General features: G+C 49.6%; 7 protein-coding genes across 7 annotated transcripts; 3 read left to right on the forward strand and 4 right to left on the reverse strand.

Moving 5' to 3' along the window:
• Positions 1 to 205: 205 nt before the first annotated feature.
• Positions 206 to 1,580, reverse strand: LCP9604111_4524 (glycerol-3-phosphate dehydrogenase family protein; the record flags this gene model as incomplete). Its single annotated transcript, XM_039072233.1, has 3 exons — positions 206 to 261; positions 334 to 1,457; positions 1,519 to 1,580. 3 exons carry the CDS (start codon positions 1,578 to 1,580, stop codon positions 206 to 208), a joined length of 1,242 nt encoding a protein of 413 aa, XP_038929566.1.
• Positions 1,581 to 2,081: 501 nt separating this feature from the next.
• On the forward strand, positions 2,082 to 2,659 carry LCP9604111_4525 (FAM207/SLX9 family protein; the record flags this gene model as incomplete). Its single annotated transcript, XM_039072234.1, has 2 exons — positions 2,082 to 2,084; positions 2,150 to 2,659. 2 exons carry the CDS (start codon positions 2,082 to 2,084, stop codon positions 2,657 to 2,659), a joined length of 513 nt encoding a protein of 170 aa, XP_038929567.1.
• Positions 2,660 to 3,542: 883 nt separating this feature from the next.
• On the forward strand, positions 3,543 to 5,434 carry LCP9604111_4526 (putative ATP-dependent Clp protease; the record flags this gene model as incomplete). The annotated part of the gene is made up of 2 exons (XM_039072235.1): positions 3,543 to 3,978; positions 4,038 to 5,434. 2 exons carry the CDS (start codon positions 3,543 to 3,545, stop codon positions 5,432 to 5,434), a joined length of 1,833 nt encoding a protein of 610 aa, XP_038929568.1.
• A 394-nt stretch (positions 5,435 to 5,828) lies between these two features.
• Positions 5,829 to 7,947, reverse strand: LCP9604111_4527 (uncharacterized protein; the record flags this gene model as incomplete). Its single annotated transcript, XM_039072236.1, has 5 exons — positions 5,829 to 6,375; positions 6,433 to 6,492; positions 6,661 to 6,782; positions 6,839 to 7,642; positions 7,696 to 7,947. 5 exons carry the CDS (start codon positions 7,945 to 7,947, stop codon positions 5,829 to 5,831), a joined length of 1,785 nt encoding a protein of 594 aa, XP_038929569.1.
• A 184-nt stretch (positions 7,948 to 8,131) lies between these two features.
• LCP9604111_4528 (chromo domain-containing protein) lies at positions 8,132 to 10,095 on the reverse strand (the record flags this gene model as incomplete). Its single annotated transcript, XM_039072237.1, has 3 exons — positions 8,132 to 8,420; positions 8,502 to 8,508; positions 8,634 to 10,095. 3 exons carry the CDS (start codon positions 10,093 to 10,095, stop codon positions 8,132 to 8,134), a joined length of 1,758 nt encoding a protein of 585 aa, XP_038929570.1.
• A 560-nt stretch (positions 10,096 to 10,655) lies between these two features.
• On the forward strand, positions 10,656 to 11,569 carry LCP9604111_4529 (Rab family GTPase; the record flags this gene model as incomplete). The annotated part of the gene is made up of 5 exons (XM_039072238.1): positions 10,656 to 10,676; positions 10,747 to 10,759; positions 10,878 to 11,267; positions 11,316 to 11,396; positions 11,445 to 11,569. 5 exons carry the CDS (start codon positions 10,656 to 10,658, stop codon positions 11,567 to 11,569), a joined length of 630 nt encoding a protein of 209 aa, XP_038929571.1.
• A 662-nt stretch (positions 11,570 to 12,231) lies between these two features.
• Positions 12,232 to 13,323, reverse strand: LCP9604111_4530 (F-box protein; the record flags this gene model as incomplete). Its single annotated transcript, XM_039072240.1, has 1 exon — positions 12,232 to 13,323. The coding sequence occupies one exon, from the start codon at positions 13,321 to 13,323 to the stop codon at positions 12,232 to 12,234; it is 1,092 nt and encodes a 363-aa protein (XP_038929572.1).
• Positions 13,324 to 13,688: the final 365 nt, after the last annotated feature.

Genomic DNA, 13,688 nt, shown 5'->3' on the forward strand with positions numbered 1-13,688 from the left:
ACACGCCATGAAAGTCTATACACGCCATGTCCAATGCCGAATCCAGCCGTAATTATAATCGTGCAGAATTGAATCGAGCGCCATTATCCTTACCATTGGAATTTTGTGACGGAGAAACTGGGGCTCGGGCGTGAGGGGGGCTAGAGAGAGCCAAATGGTTTGATAAGTAACATGAACATAGAAGTAGAGGACATTCAAGGGCTTTTTACCGCTCAATGTAAGAAGGAATCTCCTCGACCTTCATGGTTCCCTCCAAAACACCTGTGCAATGTTAGCTTGGATCGAGCCGTCACATGTCAAAAGAACAGTATGAAAAAAAAAAGAAAAACTCACGGTAAACAGCAGTGAACAGAGGGAACTCATCCTCCATGCCTTGTGTCCGCAGGAAACTGTTGACTTCTATAGCAGTAGAAGTACCTTGCAACTTCTGGCCGTTGAGCTCAGTCCTCTCGATCTCCTCGATAGGCTGATTGCGCTCAACGCTGTACTTGGCACACCGGAAGTTACGACCGCTGCTGGCGCTGGTGATCAAGTCTGCCACACCGGCGCTCTCATCGGTGAAGGTGCGGTTGTCAATCGTGGCGCTAAAGAATGTGTCTCCAAACTTGACCATTTCCATCAAGCCCACGCGCATGATAGCCGCCTTGGCGTTATCACCCCATCCCATGCCGACAACCCAGCCAGCGGCCAGAGCAACAATGTTCTTAAGAGCTCCACTGATAGACACACCCGCGACATCGTTGACAACACGCACGTGGAAGTAAGGGCGGTGGAAGAGTGTTTTCAGCACGAGGTGGTCCACAGGAGGGTATGCTGACGGCAGGGCCTGCAACTTGACCTCCGAGATTTGACCCGTGGTATCCTTGTGCTGGAACTCCACCAAGTTGGTTGTGGAGGAAGAAGGCGACCGCTCGGGAGTGGGGGCCTGGGAGTCCAAGTGTGGGGGGTCATAGGCGATGCTGGTCTCGGACCACTTCTCTTGGGCGACCTCACCGGCGATGTTTGCACCAGACAGGGCACCGCAATAAATGCCCAGGATTCTGCCAATGGTCTCCGAGAAGAGGTGGATACCTGTACTGTTGACGTCCACACCCTTGATGCAAGAGATGCCACGAGCGTAGGGGAGAATCTTGCCCTTGATTTGCTCGCAGGTCTTGATAATAAACTGATGGGGCAGGTTGAAGATGAGAATCGTGCTGTCCTTCACCGCATCCTCTAGGGACGGATTGGCGTGGAGGTTGACTGGCAACTGGATTCCTGGGAGGTACTTGACATTCTCATGGACCTTGTTGATCACCTCAGTCAATTTCTGAGGGCCGGCGAGTGAGGCATTATAGTTCTTAGACGTCTTCGGGACCTCGACATTTTCCTCGAATACCCACATCTCCACCTTCTCCTCGAAGAGATTGGGGTTTCCGGCCGCGTTTTCGGCAACGATCTTAGCGATGGCGCAGCCCCTGTCGAGGAAGCACACAATTAGCACAAATCCACAGCTCTTTTTGAAGACTAATCTCTTACCAGTTACCGGAGCCCACCACCGTGATCTTGTGCTTGCGCTGATGAGGAGCTGTAGAACCCATGATGTGTGTAGGAGAAATAATTGATCTGTGGGAAAGTGGTCTGGAGAAGGGTTTAAAAGGCAAAGAAGAGGCCGGCGGGGGCAAACGGGGTGGAATAATGAATCGGGTCTGGAACCGGGCTGACCGAGGTCGAAATAGGGCGATAGAGGTGTGAGGAACGCAGATCCGACGTAGGTTTAGACGAATATCCATACAAGTTATCGTTGGGACCCCGATAATTCCAACCTGTTTCGGGATTATTGCCTTCTGATCACAAACTTCTGATGTCACACGCAAAGTCGACTTCGGAGATGGCAATTTAGCGCATAACTTTTTGTTTTCGCCTTTGACACACACATGAACTAATTAGTTGAGGAGAGAGCCAAACAGCGTTGAGTTCCTGGGCAAAGGAGTGGGGAGAGTGGATGCGGGCGGTGAACAATTGGAGTCGACGGGGTTTCGCTTTTCCCGTCGCAATTTCGTCTTTTCGTTAACTCCCCGCTGTAGATCTCACATGTCAACATGGTAAGATGCACTATTACTTATCTTGTTCCACTTTCAGCCGGTTAATTATCGTTCTATCTTCACAGGCCCCCATTCGCAAATCAATGACGAAAACTGCCTCGGGCAGAGGTGCGATAGCCAAACCTAGTGTCTTTGGTGACGAATTTCGCACGAGCAAGAGGGATAAGCGTCAGATCAAGCATGCTGCCCTCGTGTCTAAGATCGAGAAAAACTCTCAAAAGACCCCCAAGCGTCGACGAGCATCAAAAAAACTCGTCGCCAACCTCGAATCTTTGGCCGATGCCTTGCCCGAAGCTGAAGAATCCAACGATGCCGCCAGTCAAGTGAATGTCATCAAGCAGAAGACCCTGAGACACAAGCCAGGCGCCCTGAAGCGCCGGGAAAAAATGGAAAGATTGGAGCGCGACCGTTTCAACAAGAACCTGACCGAGATGTCCAACATCACATCAGCTCCGGCTGCCAACAATGGCGAGGCGAGTACCGAGTCGAACCCGACGGCCAGTCGGTGGTCGGCGCTCCGTAACTTCATCTCACAGACGATGGAACAGCAGCCTGTGTTCAAGACGAATAAATAAGGGTGGCTAGGATGAAAATAAAAAGATTCTTGGTGATTGAACCACGACTCCGGTTGCTGCTGCTGGCAGTGAATATCTGTCTCACAAGTGAATTCTGGCAATGACAATCCAAGGACAATGCTAAAGGTTGAGTTTAGGCAAATAAACTGGAGTGTACGACGCTCAACCAAAACACGATCGGACCACTTGCTTCTATAGGATCTGAACGGTGAAATCTACGGTGCCAAGCAGGTTTTGCGGTTCAAGCTCCTATATCCCTGGGGGCATTCAACGCCTTCTGGGGCCACAGACGCCATCAAACAGCCCTCGATATTAGAGACCAATAATCAAATACCCATGTATTTATCTTACTAAATTACTGTCTTTCCACTCGCATGAATCAGAATCAAATTTCCAATAGCTGAAATATTGAACGCTATGGTTTGAACTAACCAGCTTATGTTATCAAGCACAATTCCATCCATAGTTACCACCCACACCGTTTGTTCAAGGGACGTCGTAATTCGTCACCGGTACAAGAGTTATCTCCCAATCTTAATATAGTAAATTATGGATCAGTTGCCCGGGGGTTGCTCTTCTAGTAATAGGACCTTCAAGATTACATGAAGCACACAACATATCTTAAGGCTTCGAGCATCAAATAAAGCAATCGCTCTATCGGCATACTCGGTACATCGTTATTGTCTTTGAATTTACCCGCCGGTCCACCCGGCCTCTTCATCGGCCCGATGACTCATCAGATAAGATCACCTGCGGGGAAGGCTAACTATCCGGTATCTAATCCATCGCTCTCCAATTCTCCCGAGATCCTTCCTTTACCTTGTGACTTTAAGGTTCTCTACCCACTTCTTATAAACCGCCTGTGATCCACTGGCGCCCAGCAATGCTGTGGCGGCACTTACAGCCTCGCCTCGCGGCGACCTTGGCTCGTCGTGACATTGTCCGGTGTCGGCTTCCTAAATCATACAGCCGGTCAACACGCCAACTGTCTAGCTCCAACACCTTTCCCACATCGTCTCAATTTAACCGGTCAGAATTTACAACACAACCATTTACTGGGAGCTACGAGACTGGAGGTCCTACTCCGGGGCCATTAGGATCAACCCCGGCCTTCGGCGCTCCCCGCATCACACCGAAAGTCTTAAAGCAATATCTTGATCAATATGTGGTCGGTCAGGATCGCGCAAAGAAAGTGCTCAGTGTCGCCGTGTATAATCACTACCAGCGCGTGCAAGAGTTAGTGCGCCGAGAGGAAGAAGCAGCCGAGGCTCTCGCGAGGCGTCAGCGGAGGGAAGCACTCGAGATTCATCCCTTAGACGGTATATCACCTATTGAGTTTTGCGCTTTCGCTCATTTTCTGATTGATTTTTCGATACAGCAGATGACATTGCAGGCGTGCGCAAGACTGCTACAATACCTCAAGCCCCCAAATCCCGCCCAGACACCCCCTTGGACCAAGCAGATTTCGCCGATACGTCGCCGCTACAGCTTGAAAAGTCCAATATTTTGTTGCTTGGTCCATCTGGTGTAGGAAAGACACTTATGGCAAAGACTCTCGCTCGGGTGCTTTCTGTGCCTTTCAGTATCTCCGACTGCACTGTGTTCACACAAGCCGGTTACATCGGAGAGGACGCCGAAGTGTGTGTTCACCGACTTTTGGCAGCTGCGGACTACAACGTTGAGCAAGCAGAGCGTGGGATTATTGTTCTTGACGAAGTGGACAAAATTGCAGCTGCAAAGGTCAGTCATGGCAAAGATGTCGGTGGCGAAGGAGTCCAGCAGGCGCTTCTCAAGATCATTGAAGGCACAACCGTGCAGGTCCAGGCCAAGCCAGAGAAGAATCCCCGCGCAACGAATGCCCCGAATAGCTATCCCTCCAACAGTCCTCTGGGGAATGGGTCATTTCAACCCAACAACCCCAATCCAGCCGCCAAGGGAGAAGTGTACAATGTGCGCACGGACAACATTTTGTTCGTGTTCTCTGGCGCGTTCGTTGGACTGCACAAAGCCATCATGGACCGGATATCTCGTGGATCCATAGGGTTTGGTCAACCAGTTCGGACCACCTCAAACACTAGTGATTTCCCTGGCTCGCCAAATATCTCTACCAACCAGCCACTTCCAATCCTTCCGGGATCTGAGGAAGAAGCACTATACAAGAAGCACCTCCCCTTCTTCTCCTCTACATCACCAGCCGGTTCTGGCGCCGAGCCAACCTATTTCAACGCACTCGATCTGTTAACACCCTCAGACTTGCAAAGCTACGGCTTCATCCCAGAGCTGATCGGCAGAATTCCCGTTACCGCCGCTCTCTCTGCACTTTCTCAATCCTTACTTATGCGCATCCTAACCGAACCCCGCAACTCCCTTCTAGCCCAATACACGACCCTATTCTCCCTCTCGGGTATCGAGCTGCGCTTCACCACACCGGCACTCCACAAAGTCGCCGGCAATGCCTTCACAATGGGCACCGGCGCACGCGCGCTGCGAACTGAGATGGAGACCATTCTCAGTGACGCCATGTTCGAAGCGCCCGGCTCGAGTGTGAAATTTGTCCTCGTGACCGAGGCCGTGGCAGACCGTAAGGAACAGCCCATCTACCTTGCCCGTGGACAGGGTGGGCGTTTCCATGCTTTAATTTCCGCCGAGGAAAGTCAATGGGAAGCAAAGACTCGCGGAGAAAAGAAAGACCAGGCCCAAAAGAGTAAAACGCAAGATGATGCGGATGGCTCCAATGCGTTGAACTCCCAGGACCAGAATCGAGCAACTGGTTAAGTGTAAATAAATGGTATACTTTCATCTCACTCCCCGGTGACTATGTATTTATACATTTCCGGGTATTTTTTCTTCGTATCCCAGTTGCATTGGCGGCATTTAGCGTGCAGTTCAGCAAAGCAATACCTTTGGAAGCTCCATACGTTCGTACGATCGGTCTTTCATTACTGATCGAACGTGGATCTCAATTTTGAATGGAATTACTATATATGAGTAAAAGTCTCCTATGAAACTTTTCACAAAAGTTTGGGTTCATTTCATGGCTTCATGGCTTTCTAGGCATAGTACAACAAGAACAAAGCAACCGGGGTATCATAAAAGATTGTACAAAAAGAGAATATGAGAGCAACCATGCTGTTTGAAGTAGCCTGCTTTGATCGGAACTTCACAAGAATCACTTGTAGGGAGCAGGGTACTGTTTCGTGCCATTGCCGTTGCTGCCTGTGAGGGTCGATTGAATAGAGGCATTGGAGTTGTGAGATGTCCAATTCGGGGTCTGGGGTGTGCTCATGGCCACCGGGGTAGTTGCTTGGCTAGAAGGCTGCAGCTTGGGACCCGACAGGTAGGCCATGAGGGTCAATGAATCTATTTTGAACCGTTTAAAGAAATGGCCGAAACCACCTCGCATGACAGTCATATGACCCCACTTGTCCCACCGTGCCCCAGTGGGAGCACTGAGTGATGTGACAGCGACGAAGTTGCGGAAGCGTGGTATGTTAATCAATGACCACCCTGCGAAGAATTCGATCAGATGATCTGCATCGCGTTCAACCTTGTCCTTGATTCTGAGGTCGTGGTGCTCTGTACGACTACAGTATTCATCCAGAGAGGGTGCGATAACGTTGCTTCTTGAGTTGTGATGTAGACTGGCTTTATCAAACAAAGCTGCGCGAGGATCCGTAACGTTGTTCTTGATGATCAACGTGTAGATGAGCAACAGGCTACATTCAGGTTAGTAAGAAGCTTGAGCTAAACAACGATAGAAAGGTATGACATACAGTCCATGATCTTGCGAGTGATTTTCGTCACCGAGTCTCATTTCGATCCATTCAAGTATCCTAGGGGGAAACATTAACGTCCAAGATTTCCGTTTGTGCTTATTTGCATTCCGAATCCATTGCAGAGTGACCGCCACCCCTTTTAGGTCTGTCAACACATCTTCAGTGAGAAGTATGACACCGCCATACGGAAAGATACGTAGACGGTGGTCACTAGGTGAACAATACCGGGGATCAACTAATTCGAGTGGTCTCTGAATGCGAACCATCCAGAAATTGAACGAGTGGGCAGGAAGCACAGAATTGAGAGGAGGCTGCAAAGTATCGTATCCAACGAATGATTCGTGAAACTGCTCTTGATTAGTTGTCTGACAATTGTGAACGTGTAAAAATATCGATCACATACTATGGCTACACCCTGTCTGCTGTTGTGCACAAATTTTGCCCAATCTCCAGGGCTGTTGCTTGTGAAAAGAATCTTCTCATGATACTTCAAGTGCACCTGAAGAAGCTGCAGTTCCTTTTGTATTTCTTCATTGCCTAGGGGAAAGTGCAAATAGAAAATATCTGCCTTTGATAGCTTCCCACCTTCCTCGATTGTCGCAAGTTCTTCCACATTGATTTTGTGGGCTTTCATGAAATCTTCAACCGCTTGAACCGCTCGAGCGGCTTGCTCATCTTGTGGGTGAGGGATAGCGCACATTGAATTATCCCTGAGTTCACTTGTGGGCGGAAGGCTTTGGGCTGGCGCTGGGGCCAGCGTCTCCCGCGAGTGCACGGATCCACTCGTTGTTATATCACGGTGGAAGTCCGACCGTCTTGGGGGACTGCCAGACTCTAGGCTATCATCCCTAGGCGCCTTGACGCGCAGTGAAAGCGATGTATTTGGCAAAAAGCCATGCGGTCTTCCGTGAGGCTGGTTAGGCCCACTTGACCAGAGAATTTCGATCGGTGCGAGCATAGTGCGAGCGGCAACGAGTAGAGGAATGCCAGGTGGCACTTCATCATCAGGATGTGGAAACTTGAATTCCTGTGACCCGTATGACCAAGCAACCAATACAATTGGCGGTCCATTTCCGTTTCTTCTCCTCGGAGGATAGTGGATGGCAATGAGGTCGTCCTTTCGCAGATTCTCTGCTAGATGAAACAAATTTTCGTTGGTGTCGCTGAAGCCCTCAACCCAACCTGTACTCAATACAGAATTTGTCGCCTATAGCCAATGTTAGCATTATATAAGGGACAATATACAGATCTGGTACTGACACTAGATTCGCATAGTCTCTCGTACTCCCCGACTGTGCATAGGTGTCTAAACCAAACTTCAATCTGCTTTGTTTTCGGGTTCTTGGTCATGACTAGAGATTTCTGGATATCCGTACGGAAGCCGCATAATCTGAAAGCACCGAGGAATTTCCGGTCCGATCCCATAAACATATTAACAAGAGCGTCTCCCTTGACGCACCAGTATTTACCAATCTTAATGCAAGTGGACGGCCGATAAGCACGAACCGGCATCCTTGGAACCAATGGAGCGATGGAAAGACTAGGTTGAGCCGACGATCTAGCTTTGGGCCCGGTGGGAACCAATGCTGGAGCATTGACTGATGGATTTTCATCTAACCCAGTTGAGTTTGAAGATTTTGGAGCAAGCCGATAATGACTCGGAGACGGGCTACGAGGCGTGTAACTATCACCCATACTACGGAGGGAAGACCTTGACGGCCAACCGGGGGGCGGTGACCGTGATCGCCGATAAGGTGGTGATGGTGACCTGCGAGAACGCGGTGACCGTGACCTGCGAGATAGTGGTGACCGTGACCATCGAGAACGCGGTGACCGTGACCACCGAGAACGCGGTGACCGTGACCATCGAGAACGCGGTGACCGTGACCACCGAGAGCGCGGTGACCGTGACCTGCGAGATAGTGGTGACCGTGGCCGTCGATAGGGCGGTGACCATCGAGAGGGCGATGACCGACGAGAGAGCTCTGACGGTCGATAGGTATTAGCCACTATTGTGGTGTTAGGCTGCCTGGGGGAGTTCGATCTATATTGTTGGACTGTCTCACGGCTGCCCTGCGAGTCTCGATTCTCAGTAACCCTCTCGAGATTGACCATTGCACGGGGCTTAGTTGGAATGGCTGGCGAGATAACAGTAAGACTGGAACCCGAGAGTAGTCCAGCGTCTTTCACTGAATTACCTTCTGCACGCCCCCCAGATAGAATGACCGGAGGGAGGACTGAGCCAGTCGAGGCCGGAGGACAGGTAGATGTGTTGATATTGGCCTGTGGTGAGGGACGGGGAGCTAGTGATGGCGCAGTAAGGGCGGAGGTTGACCGCCCGACAGGATTCGTCAAAGGAGCCTCACCTAGAGACGAGGAAGTAGAGGCAATAGAATCTACAGAACCGGGATAGGTGAGGTTGGTCTGCGGAATGGACTTTGACTGAGTAGATTGCGGAGGGGAATCTAGAGAACCAATAGGTCTCTCTGGATCTAAGCCAGACGACGAAACTGACCTAGTGGAGCCTAAGTTTGAAGAGCGAGACACTGGAGGAGCCATGGCTGACGAGGGTGCGAGAAGAACATGTTCTTGTGGCTGCTTTGCAGCTTTATCGTCTATTTGGCCAATATGTGTCTTTAGTAGACCGGTCAAATCGACTGGGTTCTCAGAAGCAGATTGATTTTGGGCTTCCAGGGTTTTGGGACTTGTTACAGATGGGCCAACCACTGAGATGGTGCTGCCTATGTTCATCCTTGGTGGAAATTCAGAAGGCTTCATCAGCTCCATCTGTGACAAGTCCGGTGGTCGTTCGCCCCATTTCTTATCACGGTATGCGCGCTTGGCACCTGGGCCTGTGGCGAAAGAAGATAATATTGGCTTTGCTGCTTGTGGGGGGCTTTTCTGGCGCGCAGGGAGTTTGTACTTGGCAGTAATTCTTTTCGCAAGCTGAGATAGTCGCGAGTTTGGAAGCTTGCTTGAGGTTGTTTCTGTTTGTGCAATGGAGGTTCTTGGTTTTGGAGGCTCGTTCCTAGATGTTGTCCCAGTAGGAGGTGCTGTTTGTAGCAGTGATTGACGAGCCGCATTTTTTGATGGTGGTGGGGTTTCAGCTGGAACAAACAAGGCCGAAGAAGCGGTTGAATCCACGGAGAGGCGATTGGGAGCTCCGTGAGACGAAATAGGTGGTTCGGGCTCATGGGCATCTATGATATCGGGATTGGCCAGTCGAGATGATTCAGTTTGGGGGAGGCTTTTCTGCCGTGCCCTTTGCTCTCGTTTGCGCCTTCGCTCTTCTTTTCGCTTTTTTGTTTTCTTCTCCAACAACTTCATATGCTTCTCCCACGACTTGAGATTGAAGGGAGTCACCTTGCCCTCCGCAATTTGTTTCTTTTTCTCTTCCCAGCCATCTAGGGTCTCTTCCGAAGTAAACATTTCCTTCGGCTCCCAACTGCATCTGTCCATGCTGTACCCAGCCCACTCAACCAAATATTGAGTGATAAAGACTCCTTCGTCATCCTCAGAATCTGGTTCTACGTAGAACCTCCGTTCCGCATGGATGTCATTCACGAGATACTCCGCTTCCTCTTCACTTTGGGCGGTAGACGCCAGAGAGTCGACATCACCAACTCCAGAGGCATCATTCATCTCAGAATCAGATGCCATGGTAGTAGCCTAGAAATCGAGTCAACAAATGCTTCATTGTGCAGCGTCCAACGCCCCATGCCAAATGTGCAAGCAAGACAGTACTTGGGCTGAAACTTTGAGTTGCAGGGCTTCGGGGAGAGCGAATGCGTACCGTATTTCATATTCATTAGATCTAATGAAAATAGAGGGATAAGCCCACAGAGACAATAGCAGAAGTAAAAGTAATGCGAGCAAGAGTAACAACAAGAAAGTTGATCAGTTACTGCCCATTGATAAAGGATACCGCCCGCGCGCCAAACGCCAACCCACGTGATCTCCACACTAATCCACAATGGGTGGACACGATTAAGGAGAGACACTCGGCCCAGGTATCACTGACTATCCCCTGCTGATTCTCTATTACCTCCCGTGTGTTCGCTCCCCTTGTTTTCTTTCTGCCTGCTGCGAAATCAATACTGACATATCTGACTTTCACTTTCTCAAGGCCACAAGTACACATCTCAGTCTTCACTTGCCCGCCACGTTTACCTGTACTTTGATACTACCTTTCGAGCTTTACTAGCTCGATCACATTCAAAATGGCCAACGACGAATATGACGTGAGTTGATTTGGGACCACGAGTTCCTCCATGTCTCAGAACCAAATGCTGATGATGATATCCTCTACAGTTCCTCTTCAAAGGTAACCTCGCCACTTCACGCCGAGGCCCGCCCTCGTCTTATCCCACCATCCCACCCCCCCCTTTGCCCCATTTCAAAAGATCCTTAGACTGACTGCGGAGGTATTGTGGAGTGAATAGTGGTGCTTATTGGAGACTCTGGTGTTGGTAAATCCAACCTCTTGAGTCGTTTCACCCGCAACGAATTCAACCTAGACTCCAAGTCAACGATCGGTGTGGAGTTCGCGACCCGGTCCATTCAAGTCGACTCGAAGACAATCAAGGCACAAATTTGGGATACCGCTGGTCAGGAGCGCTACCGTGCGATTACTTCTGCCTACTACCGTGGCGCTGTCGGCGCCCTCCTCGTTTACGATATTAGCAAGCACCAGACCTACGAGAATGTCAACCGCTGGTTGAAGGAGCTACGTGACCACGCCGATTCGAACATCGTCATCATGCTCGTTGGTAACAAGAGCGATTTGCGCCACCTGCGCGCGGTCCCCACAGAGGAGGCTAAGCAGTTCGCAAGTGCGTTTTCCGGAATCACTTTCTCTGTGTGGCGCTGACATTCAGTAGGCGAGAACAATCTTTCATTCATCGAGACTTCCGCGCTTGATGCCAGCAATGTTGAGCTAGCTTTCCAGAATATCCTTACAGGTTGGTTGTCGACTCCTTGGAATTTATTATAACATGCTAATTCGACAGAAATCTACCGCATCGTTTCTAGCAAGGCTCTCGACTCCGGAGAGGGTGGCCAGCAGGTCCTCGACCGCCGTCCCGTTATCGACCCCAGCAAGCAAGACAGCGAGCAGAAGCCGGGCTGCTGCTAGATTACCCTTCGCAAGGACGAAACAGCGACTGCCATGACTCTTCTTTTGCGATGTGACATTGAGATGGTCTTGATCTGTATCTGTGTTGGAGTCTGAAATTTGACTGCTACAAAGATGATACACAGGCGGGATCTGTTAGAGAAACCCCACGGGAAGATAGGGGTCTACCCAAATCGATGTTACCGGCTGCTGGATTCCCCTTCTTCAGTCCTTTTTTTTTTTTTGCTCGTTTTCCCAGTGATCCTCAACGAAATTGATCCCCTTTTTCTGTTCGCTTGATATGTTTCTACGATGGTGAACACAGCTTGGCTGGGCGTCTAACATTGCGGCTGCGTGGCTTTTGTATGGAAATTCTCAAATTCGTATATTCATTCCACCTATTTTAGTGTAATTGTACAATGTTGTAGTCATGCAATCCCAACAACCTTCGAAGAGAACAGTGGCGATGCTCGTCATTACGGTTCACGTGCTCCACAGGGCAATTTACCTCTCCTGGCCAGTGTCCACTAGAAGACTGACAACGCTCGCTAGGAGGGGTTTTATTTACAATTTACAACTAAGTGCCTCATGTAAATTGAATATTTCCTGGAGTTCTGCAAAGAAAAATCAAAGCCCTCGCACACGTATGTATTTCGATAATTTCAAAAAGTCGACAAACAAATCTAGTTTAGGACAATGCCCATGTCACGATCAGCCACTGCAGATCTAAATTCTCCAAGCTCGAGCCCACGTTCATTCATGACATATTCCAGGGTGTCACCAAACGTTTCACCGTTGTTGCGGAACCATTCCCCTAGGGACCAGACGTACTCCTCTACCTGTTCCTTCAGCAAAGCATGGTCGCGCAACCATAATATTTGACCAGGATCGAGCTTCAGCATGTCCTGCATAATATAGTAATGTGGGATCTCGTCACCCCAACCTTCATACCCCGGATCATGAGAAAGATCATTGCGAAACCGAGACCTAAATTTGGCTGGCGACTCGGCATAATTTCTTGGGTGAGCCGTGTGGAAGAATTGTTGAATCGAGGTATCAGGGCCATTCTGAAGCAAGGAGTGACCATGGGAAGACATAGAAGTAGTTGAAAGCGGTGGATAATTGAGATGGATATTGAACGAGAGTTGCTGGCTGCTGTCTGGATAACGCTTGCGGAATTTGCGTTGGATAGTCCCATTACTAGGACATATGTGATTCTGAACAATATCACCCATGACGAGACGCAAATCCTCAATCTCGGCCAGCTCTTGGGTGGACCAGTTGTGGAGCAACTGAGCGCGCTCCAATATCACATGGCGAAGACTACGAGAATGGCGATCATAAACACCAGAATGGAATGCACTGTGATACAGCCATAACCGGTATACTGCGCGGCGTAGGCGTAATCGCTCTTCGTCAGTGAGCGAGCGACGATTCTCGAAGTCTAGTTTCCATTTTTTGAACGGGTAGATCGTCTCCCATTTTCGTGCCACCAGACCGAGCTGAATGACTTGTTTCAGAAGGGAATCAGACATGGGCGCATGTCGGATAAGATGAGCAGCCTGGCTCTCATTTTGCGTCACCACTTGAATGACATCGTCAAGGGGACCATATTCGGTCTCCGCGACACTGGCTAGGATATGCAGTTTGCTTGTTGAGTTGAGGATGCGGTGAAGTCGATGGCAGGTGATTGATAAATTCAAGACATCGGAGATTGAGTTGCACGAGCGAAATATGTGGAGTAGAAGCTCCGTCGCAAGATGATCGATTCGCATAATGGAAATATGCTATGTAGTTTCTGTAAAGAAGAATACCGTTAGAGTGACTCATGTTAAAGGATCAATAAGTGATCACATACCTGCTCAGGGGTTGTTATTTGTAGTTACCAGGTAATTTGAAAGAAGATAGTGGCCAATCTTCGAGGATTTATGTATGAATCAAATTTAAGTCACGAATTGAAGCGATCAACACTCGTGTACTTGTCGCGCGTACGGTGGGTGGGCCTATTGGATATAGACCCCGCCGTTGGGGCTAACAGGAGGAAGAGACAGCGTGGGATCAAAAGTAAACATATTGGAAGAGCAAGCTCCTTGTAGCCATGTAGGGCTAACCACCAAAAATGATGCCATGATAGATGGTA

This window comes from Penicillium roqueforti (assembly GCF_015533775.1).
Source record: "Penicillium roqueforti strain LCP96 04111 chromosome Unknown scaffold_09, whole genome shotgun sequence".
NCBI classification, from domain to species: Eukaryota; Fungi; Ascomycota; class Eurotiomycetes; order Eurotiales; family Aspergillaceae; genus Penicillium; species Penicillium roqueforti.